General features: G+C 41.9%; 1 protein-coding gene across 1 annotated transcript in view; it reads right to left on the bottom strand.

The window, feature by feature from the left end:
• Window positions 1-1126: 1126 nt before the first annotated feature.
• Window positions 1127-10295, bottom strand: part of HIP1 (huntingtin interacting protein 1) — a 92384-nt gene continuing 83215 nt past the window's right edge. Inside the window, exons 25-30 of the mRNA XM_069944725.1 lie at window positions 9286-9386; window positions 8177-8282; window positions 7827-7950; window positions 7628-7689; window positions 3653-3761; window positions 1127-2242 (exon numbers count right to left, since the gene is read on the bottom strand). Of these exons, the coding sequence (XP_069800826.1) occupies window positions 2232-2242; window positions 3653-3761; window positions 7628-7689; window positions 7827-7950; window positions 8177-8282; window positions 9286-9386 (513 nt within the window). The 3' untranslated portion in view covers window positions 1127-2231. The remainder of the gene's footprint in view (window positions 2243-3652; window positions 3762-7627; window positions 7690-7826; window positions 7951-8176; window positions 8283-9285; window positions 9387-10295) is intronic.

Genomic DNA, 10295 nt, shown 5'->3' with positions numbered 1-10295 from the left:
TTACTCTAACCCCCGGCTGTTGGGCACAGGGCTGCAAGTTTAAAAGTATTTTTTTAGGACAATAACTGCATCACCTGCCAAACGGACCCCAGGACAGATCTTGGATTAAAAGCAGCTATCCAAAGGTACAAGTGGTTAGGGGGTTAGATTGTGGGTACAGAGTCGCTTTAAGCCTGCATCTACTTATTACACCTATAAGAGTTTATAAGACATCCCATTCTACATATACAGGCATTAAAGGGGATATCCGGAGAACAGGGAAGCTTTTTCGTGCTGATACTTCCACAGACAAGAGGGGGCAGGTTGTGGTCAGTGATCAACAGGTTCCCAATGTTATTGGTGTTGCAGTGGCATTGGGCAGCTATTGAACTTTGGGTGTGGGTGTGGGCGTGGTTTCCCGCCCACAAGATGCCCGCAGCGCCTGCAACATGCTCCCCCCCTCGTCTAGGGAAGTCTGCAAGGATAGGCAGAAGGAAGAAGGGGAGTGCTGGAGAGCAGAAAAGGCAGGACCTCTTCTGCTCTCGGGATATCCCCTTTGATAATAAACTTACCATTGACTCCCACCACTTTTCCGGGAAATGTATTTAAAGTGTATGTGCTCATTCATCTAGAAGAACATTTGTGAGATCAGACCCTGATTTTAGATGAGGTCTGAGAAAACACTGATGTTAGATGAGAAGTGACTATAAGACTAAAATAATGGCAAGTAGTAATGATTTTCTCTTCCATGTAAAAGGAATGGTTCTTTTTTAGAGATGAGCGAACCTTGAGCATGCTCTAATCGATCCGAACCCGATCGATCGGCATTTGATTAGCGGTGGCTGCTGAACTTGGATAAAGCCCTAAGGCTATGTGGAAAACATGGATATAATCATTGGCTGTATCCATGTGTTCCAGACAACCTTAGAGCTTTATCCAAGTTCAGCAGCCCCCGCTAATCAAATGCCAATCGTTCGGGTTCGGATGGACTCGAACCCGAACCCACTTCACTCTTCTCTATTCTTTTTGTATTTCCTTTTGGTAGCCAAGATATTTCTCACCATGCTTCTTATTAAAGAAAAATCTGGTTCAAAGTAAAAAGAAATTCATATATCCAAATTTATGTTACAGAATAAAAAAGAACAGCAAAAATGAACATGGATTTATTTGTGTAAATGCAATAGTGACATCTATGCGTGCCAAGCTTCATGGCACAAATGTGAAAACATTATAACACCATGGCCTATATAATGTCTTCTCTTACAGTCACAGTGTGTTCAGAATCCATGGCCTAAATGCCTCCACATCTCTCTTCCTGCTTAGATGGCAATGCAGGATATGACAGGACCCTGGGAATAGACCCATATAGCACCTACCAAAGGGAAGAATTCACACAGGGTTTTGTCTAGAAAATGTGAAATTTCATAGACAAATATCTGTGCTGGGGTCTTAAGTTCACTGAGTGATCTTAGGTCATGAGTGCTAATCCTCTCTCGGGTTATGGACACAGCTCCCACTGTACATTTATACAATATATAATATTGATGTCTTCCAAACAATTCTACATGTTTAGTTAAAACCAACTTATAATTTTTACTCCTCCGGAGAACATTGCTGCATGTGTAAGTTTACAGCACCAGGAATATCAAGTAATTCTCTCTTTCTGTAACTATACTATTGTCCAGTAACCTATAAGGCAAAAGTTGTAGTCCATTTTCTTGTACAGCTAATTTAAATATGACTGAATAATAGCTGCAGGTCTCTCATACGCCCCCTAGGGGCTTATTTGTGCTCCTGGTCCCTTGACACCCGTTAATGAATTGTATTGAGCCGTGAGGAAATAACTGAATGCTGTTATCAAGCGCCCGGTTGTCTCCTTTAGGTGCCAGAATCTTACAGGCTTTTTGACGTGACGCCAAAGGCTTGAACTATTGCTCCGCACCCAGTTGAGTTTTTTCTGGCCCCCTTCATGTGATCCTAAACTAACATATATATCAAGAAATGGAATATATTTGTCTCCCAAGCATTGAAGGTGAGTGGTGGCAGTATAAAGGTTTCTGAATCCTCTTTGATTCACCGTGGATACTCGTCGTCTTCTTTTTCGCCATTCTGTAGCCCATTAGGAAAACTCAGAACCAGTTAGACGTGGCCAGTCCAGGCTGTGTTGAGAAGATCTGAATTGAATGCCATAGACGTGTGCTTATTTATCTGCTGTGTGCGTTCTGGATGTTGAGTGGAAGCTGTAATACAGCTTATTCAGCAGCTGCAGTGAAAAATAAATAATAATATAAATAATAACAATCACAATAAATATCACATTCTTGCAGTAAATATACATATTAATGAAGAAATAATAGGCTCATACAGTAGAAGCTAAAAGCTGACATGAACAAAACTACCAGTGTCACAACCTAGGGGTTTATACAGTTCCTCTGGTAGGAGCTGAGCACTGTCGGCTTCATTTTATTCATTGTTTAAAGGAAAACCAAGAAAAACTGAAGCTGACCATTGTATTTATTCTATAGAAAGTACTTTAGGCTATAGGCGTTAGGGGAGACTGTGATAGATGTCCACACTTTCTAAACCGTCATCCACTCTCTCTTTTCCAAGGATAGTTCAAGAGGAATCAGGAAGTGCATAAACAACACGTATCACCTATCTGCAGGATAGCTGTTAAAAGGCGGGTACCATTTTATTGGTGCGGCAGGATACCCTTTCAAAACGAAAAGGTAGTACATACCTTTTTAAAATTTCCGTGGCTCTACACTCTACACTTTTCTGTACGGAGTGCACAGCCATGGCAGTTTTGAAAGGGTATCCTGCGCACGAATAAAATGGTATCCGCCTTTTAACAGCTATCCTGCAGATAGGTGAAACGTGTTGTTTATGCACTTCCTGATTCCTCTTGAACTATCCTTGGAAAAGAGAGAGTGGATGACGGTTTAGAAAGTGTGGACATCTATCACAGTCTCCCCTAATGCCTCCCCTAATCTCCTTTTAAGTGTTTGATCAGTTATGGTAAGATCAGTGGTATTCCCATGCTCCTTAGAACTGGGGTTCCTTGTTTCCCATTTGAATGAAGCAGTGGTTGGAAAATGCTTTTTTGCCTCTCCCTTTAACTCTATGGGGAAAATAAATGAGTACAGAGCTCAACTATGTGTGACAGGTCTATAGAGCTGAATGAAACGGTCAGAGGTTCAAGGTTTGTGTTCACAAAATATTAATAGAGATGAACCAACCTGGAGCATGCTCGAGTCGATCCGAACCCGAACTTTCGGCATTTGATTAGCGGTGGCTGCTGAAGTTGGATAAAGCCCTAAGGCTATGTGGAAAACATGGATATAGTCATTGGCTGTATCCATGTTTTCCAGACAACCGTAGAGCTTTATCCAAGTTCTGCAGCCCCAGCTAATCAAATGCCGATCGTTCGGGTTCGGATTGACTCGAATTCGAACCCGGTTCGCTCATCTCTAAATATTAACAATAAAAACAGGAATTATTGCTTCTACTGAACTTGTGGAAATTAGTTTGTTACTGATCCTCTATAGGAAGTCAATCAGTCTAGATGTAATTTCACCTTTTCATTTTTTAGTTTATAAAATCATTCTGAAATGTTTCTATGACTTATACTCAGTATCACTTCGGGTTATGCAATATAGCGCGGTACGCTTACCATCTCCCCACCCTTCTGAGACTCCAGCTAATTCATAGTGCTTCTTCCTTAAATCTCCAAGTTTTTCTCTCTCTTTTTGCAACTGGCTCTCCAACTCCAGCACTCGCACCTATCAAAGGGAATGATCATCAGAAGACTAAATTACAAATAGTTATACAAAAACTATAAATTGTTAATTAATTTACTGAGTAAAATAAACATTTAATGACAAATTTTAGCACACCTAAAGTCCTATGAGGACAGGAAGGCCATTTCTAAAAGCTTGTTGATAACAAAAAAGAAAATGTAGACACCTACTTTGTTACATAGGTGTTGATATGCTGTATGCAATAATATCTGTAGGCAGATATACTGTATAAATGACTAGAAAGATTACCTAGTGTTGCCTGGGTATAAAATGTTAATCTTTTTGTATGTTTGTTGGGTTGTTACAAGGGTTCCCAGGAGGTCTATTCATGCTCTTGGTGTTATGTTAAAGGGGAAATTGCTAGTGTCTCTATATAGAGAACACATGAACATTCAGCTGTGCAGAAAGTTCATATGTATAGGGAGGACAGAAAAGATATATAATCGTTCAGCCAACAGCGATTGAAGGTGTATAGGCAGCTTTAGCAAGTATGTTTAGCTTTGTACTGTATGTTCAGCAAGGTAAGGACCTTTACAAAAAGCTCCCCAGGCACCTAATGTACCTACAGTATGTGTCAAATTTGGAGCCAAACGGTTGAGGCATTCACATTCACGGTTGAGACATTCACTTTAGTAATCTGGATTACAGGGGGAGTCTGATTAGACAATGAGTCTTGCCACAAGTGGTGCAAAAAGTGTTTTCTCTGCTGGATGAGGATGAGGAGCCGCTAAAGTACAGACAGGGGTAGAGCTTGCTGCCATTGTGCTGTATGTCAGCTGAAGATGACGTGGCCCGGTAGAGGCTGTGAGACTTTCTGGAGATGAGGTGGAAAAGTGGCAAAGAGCCCATGACTAAACTACTAACAAAATAATTTTAATGCATACTGAGGTTACATAACTTTATTTCTGGATTGTGCTATACGCGCTGCCGATAAAAGGAATAAGAACGTAATGCATCCAAAAGCAAAAAAAACTGGAAAGTCCAATAAAGAAGGGGAAGGGGGGGGGGGTGACTGAAAGGATGGATTTTCCTTCCCACCCCAGCTCAGTGATATGTGCCGGACATCCTGCTGCCACATGTGTTATCCAACTGGTGTGATTCCAACTGGCATTTTTCTGCAGGATAATGCTCCCCACACACAGCAAGGGTTTCCCAGGAACGTCTCCACCTTTCTTTAGCTTGCCTGTTACCAAATTTATTGCCATTCTAGCATTTATGGCACCATCTGGATGCCAGCTTTAGCAACCTATAAGTGTGCAGGATCTACAGGCCCAGCTGTAACATCTGTGGGTGAATGTGCCCCAAGATGCCATAAGGAACCTGTATTCTGCATGCCCAACCATATTTCATCCAGTATTCAGGCTAGAGGCGGCCCCACAGGTACAAGAGCCTCCTCACAATTGTACAATTGTCCTTAGTTTATACTTTTTCTCTTATATTGTAACCACCTACATACACTCACCGGCCACTTTATTAGGTACACCATGCTAGTAACGGGTTGGATGCCCTTTTGCCTTCAGAACTGCCTCAATTTTTTGTGGCATAGATACAACAAGGTGCTGGAAGCATTCCTCAGAGATTTTGGTCCATATTGACATGATGGCATCACACAGTTGCCGCAGATTTGTCGGCTGCACATCCATGATGCGAATCTCCCGTTCCACCAGATCCCAAAGATGCTCTATTGGATTGAGATCTGGTGACTGTGGAGGCCATTGGAGTACAGTGAACTCATTGTCATGTTCAAGAAACCAGTCTGAGATGATTCTAGCTTTATGACATGGCGCATTATCCTGCTGAAAGTAGCCATCAGATGTTGGGTACATTGTGGTCATAAAGGGATGGACATGGTCAGCAACAATACTCAGGTAGGCTGTGGCGTTGCAACGATGCTCAATTGGTACCAAGGGGCCCAAAGAGTGCCAAGAAAATATTCCCCACACCATGACACCACCACCACCAGCCTGAACCGTTAATACAAGGCAGGATGGATCCATGCTTTCATGTTGTTGACGCCAAATTCTGACCCTACCATCCGAATGTCGCAGCAGAAATCGAGACTCATCAGACCAGGCAACGTTTTTTCAATCTTCTACTGTCCAATTTCGATGAGCTTGTGCAAATTGTAGCCTCAGTTTCCTGTTCTTAGCTGAAAGGAGTGGCACCCGGTGTGGTCTTCTGCTGCTATAGCACATCTGCCTCAAAGTTCGGCGTACTGTGCGTTCAGAGATGCTCTTCTGCCTACCTTGGTTGTTACGGTTGGCTATTTGAGTCACTGTTGCCTTTCTATCAGCTCGAACCAGTCTGCCCATTCTCCTCTGACCTCAACAAGGCATTTCCGCCCACAGTACTGCCGCTCACTGGATGTTTTTTCTTTTTCGGACCATTCTCTGTAAACCCTAGAGATGGTTGTGCGTGAAAATCCCAGTAGATCAGCAGTTTCTGAAATACTCAGACCAGCCCTTCTGGCACCAGCAACCATGCCATGTTCAAAGGCACTCAAATCACCTTTCTTCCCCATACTGATGCTTGGTTTGAACTGCAGGAGATTGTCTTGACCATGTCTACATGCCTAAATGCCTAAAATGCCGCCATGTGATTGGCTGATTAGAAATTAAGTGGTAACGTGCAGTTGGACAGGTGTACCTAATAAAGTGGCCGGTGAGTGTATATCATCATTACATTTACACATATCAAGTTTCATTCAATTCCAACAAATCCTCCTTGGTGCATTACTTTGTTTTTGTCAATGAGTGTATGAATTCATTAATAAGGCTTCATATTTTAGACACATAAGCTCCCCCAATGAAGATATTTCTAATAGGGTAAAGGGGTTGTTAGCCATTAAACATGTTTTAACACAGTAAATTGCTTTCCATTAGACAGCTATAGTTATTACTGAGAGTTATGCTGCGTTTACACGGAACGATTATCGTGCAAATTCGCACGATAACGATTGAACGTGTAAACGCTGCGAACGATCAAACGATGAACGAGAAATCATTAATTTTGATCTTACAACATGTTCTAAAATAGTCGTTCGTAAAAAAAAATTCACAGATCGTTCCGTGTAAACAGTCGTTAGCCGATTTAACCAATGTGTGAGATAGGCCTAAGCGATCGCAAAAGATAGCAAAACGAATTTTCATACGATATAATGTACCGTCTGAACGCTGACCGTAATGAAAAAAAAATCGTTACTCTGACATCGTTAATGGTACGATCGGGCCAATTATCGTTTCATGTAAACGCAGCATAACTCTCACCTTTCAGACTTACAAATTTCTCAGTTCTGCCCAAGACTCCTGTACTACCAATCTGAATCTGACTAAATGGACAACAATCCTGCCCTGATGCTAACACCTATCCTGCGAGCGCTGACAGAGGGTCACAAATGGTTACTGGCGGATAGGTATGTGGAAATACTGCTGCACACATAGGGGTTACCTGACTCCTCTAGTGGCACATAGACTTGGTATCCTACCTCAGGGCACTTGTGGGGAAGCTAAAGTGAACCTATTTTACACCCTTTGGACCTGCCCCTTACTTCAAAAATTTTGGAAAAAAGTCAGAAGTTTTAGCTCCAACTGACTCATCATTACAGGTCTCTCTAATGCAGTTTCAATGATATTTAGTTTTACAGACATAGATTCACAGGAGGTGGACAGGAATGAAGCCCACCATGCCAGATTTTGACAGCGTATCAGAATAGATGATGAATCGGGGGCATCTGATAAAATACTTTTCAGATAACTTTCTTCTCAGGTGGATGAGAAGCAAATATGAGTCTACATGAAGAAATATAAGGGAATATGCTGTGAATGAAGAACAGTTGTTGTTATTAATACCTGTGAGTCCATTTCTTGTCGCTTGATCTGAGTGAGGGTCATACTAGAGAAGTCCATTGTATCTGTAGACAGAAGAGGAGAAGTCCTCATATGCTTGGTCCTTACACTAACATTGTCCTTAGACTGGTATGCCACTAATTTGTAGCAAGATGCTTCAAAAATATTCTTGAGAAACAGAAGAAAACAAGTCTTTACTTACCTACTTCTTCTATCTGAGACTTGACGGATTTTGTAGAGGCCACCACCCCAGCAGCATTGTGATTCACAACTTTAGAGGCTTGTTGTAGTCTGGTCAAATTAGAACTGTTCTTATCTGCCTTTACCTACAGCAATCACAGAGAATATATCATAAACCCAAACCTCCCATAAAAGCTACTGTGATGGTGAAACATGAATATACTCTACTTGGTAACATCATCAATGCCTGTTTCCTTTCAAACTGATATGATTTTAAAGGCTATGGGAGAAGAAAACTTACAAAACTCAACCTACTGTAGTTCAATATCTACTAAGCCATTCTAGTAATCTAATCTCGGAAATGTACTATACCTTGGAAGCCGCTACAAGCTGGGCAGTGCTGGCTGCAATTTCATGGGAGCAAACGATAAGATCTTCAAATTTCCCCTGTCCTTGGACCACAAGGTCTGCAGCATCCCTGAAAAGGCAAAAAGGATGATCAAAAGAAAAGCATAGGTAGATATTGTATAGGACTGACAATTAGTGTTGAGCGAATTTGCTGAAAGTTCAAGCTCAGAAATAATTGTCCGAACACGAATGTCCTGCATTTGACTCCCAGCTGCTGAAAAAGATGGATGCAGCTCTAGGAAGTCCTGGAAAACATGGATACAGCCATAGGCTATGTGCAGACCTCGTATTAGACCAGCGGGGTCACGGAACGGGCGGTCTATGAAAAGATTAACCCGGCCAGTACTGCAGTACCGGCCAAATGATCTTTCGGCCCACAGAGTTCTGATGCGGGTGCATCCGTGCGCGCCCGCATCAGAACTTCCCACAGCACACAACAGAGCACACGGCCAGAGCCGTTCTGGATCTTTGCGGCGCCGCTAGGGATCCTGTACCTATGTGTATACACTCCGTCTGGGATTCCATAGGCATTAATGTAACGTAAATTTTCGTATAAATCATGGCCGTTATACAATGGCCAAGGTTTTACGAAAATATACGTTGTGTGAACATAGCCATAGATTGTATCCATGCTTCCTGAGAGCCCTAGGATGGCATCTAACTTCTCCAGACTTTGGTAGTCAAATGAAGAGTATTTGGGTTCGGGCTGAAATCTGATGAGAAAGCCAATATAAAGTACAATGCAGATAGTTCCAGAGCTGACAATAAGCGGGCATGGTTTGGGAAAAGAAAATCACTTGAGATCAACAGTCTGTGATTGTCAGGGCATGCTGGGAGTTGTAGTTTTGCAACTGATAGGATGCCACAGCCCAGATATCACTGTCTAAAATTATCAGTCAAGCTATTCCCATGAGAGCTATTTGGGGAGGACGACTTTTTCGTCATGAACTGGACAAAATATTATTCGGCTGTTCTCAAACTGGGTTTGAAAAAGTCTAGTGTCACCTTCATCTGCACTTTACATGAGAGCTCAACATTACATGAGAGTTAGTAATACACTCATTGTCACTTACACCATCACAGTGGCGCCCCACCCCACTGCCTTAGAAGCTGAGATCAGCCCTTCTGTCCACCTCGAGTTTCTAGCATAAAATTCTTTTGGAGATGCTGCACCCTGCAGAAAAATGAACATAAAAGTGACAATGAATACGCAGTATGAAGAATGACTGAAGATTTGCTACAATAGCTCCTGCAACAAAACTGGTCCACAGGTTGCATGTGGTGTAGCATTTCATCCCCATTCGATTCAGTGGAGCTAAGCTGCAATTCCACAAACAACCCGTGGACAATTGCTGTTAAAGGAAAGGCAGCCACAGTTTTCTAATCCTGGACACCCCTACAGGTTACATGCACTCTCAGTTTTTTGGTCTGTTTTTAGCTTCAAAAAACAGCTGAAAATTTCCACAACTTTTTCTGCTTTTTTTTTTTTCTTTGCAATTTTTATTTAGACGTTTCTTTGTACAATTTTTCTGCAAATGCTATTATTTTACTTGCAAAACAGATGGTTCTAAAGGTCCTAAAGGACTTTAAACCTTATTTTATAGCTGTAAAATTAGGATATTAAAATGCTATGGGGATTACTAGCAGTTTGTCCACTGAATTCTGTGGAACTTAATATGATAAAACTGACAATTTGTCATTCTTTCTTGAGCCATAAACTCAAATTTTATGGGCTGTTTGTGGGTGTGAACATAGCTTCAAGAATTAAAATTCTGCAGGTCATACAGTCTGATGCTCTACAGAGGCAAACTAAAAATATCTAAGTAATGTTGGGAGGGGAATAGAGATGAGCCCAACTCAAGGTCTGCTCAAGTCCGATTGTTCGCCATTTAAATACCGGTGGCTGAAGAAGTTGGATGCAGCTCTAGGAAGTCTGGGAAACATGGATACAGCAATTAGCAGCCAGGAAAACATGCAGAGGTACAATAGGGCAGATTTCCCAATGTTTGCTGGCATTTATGAAACCTTTGCATCACTTACGGTAACCCATGGATGTGCCAGGAAAAGAAGCTGTGTGCTATTC

The sequence above is a fragment of the Dendropsophus ebraccatus genome, chromosome 11 (assembly GCF_027789765.1).
Source record: "Dendropsophus ebraccatus isolate aDenEbr1 chromosome 11, aDenEbr1.pat, whole genome shotgun sequence".
Lineage (NCBI taxonomy): Eukaryota > Metazoa > Chordata > Amphibia > Anura > Hylidae > Dendropsophus > Dendropsophus ebraccatus.
The sequence above is the reverse complement of the archived record's forward strand: the minus strand, read 5'-3'. Positions and strand labels throughout refer to the sequence as shown.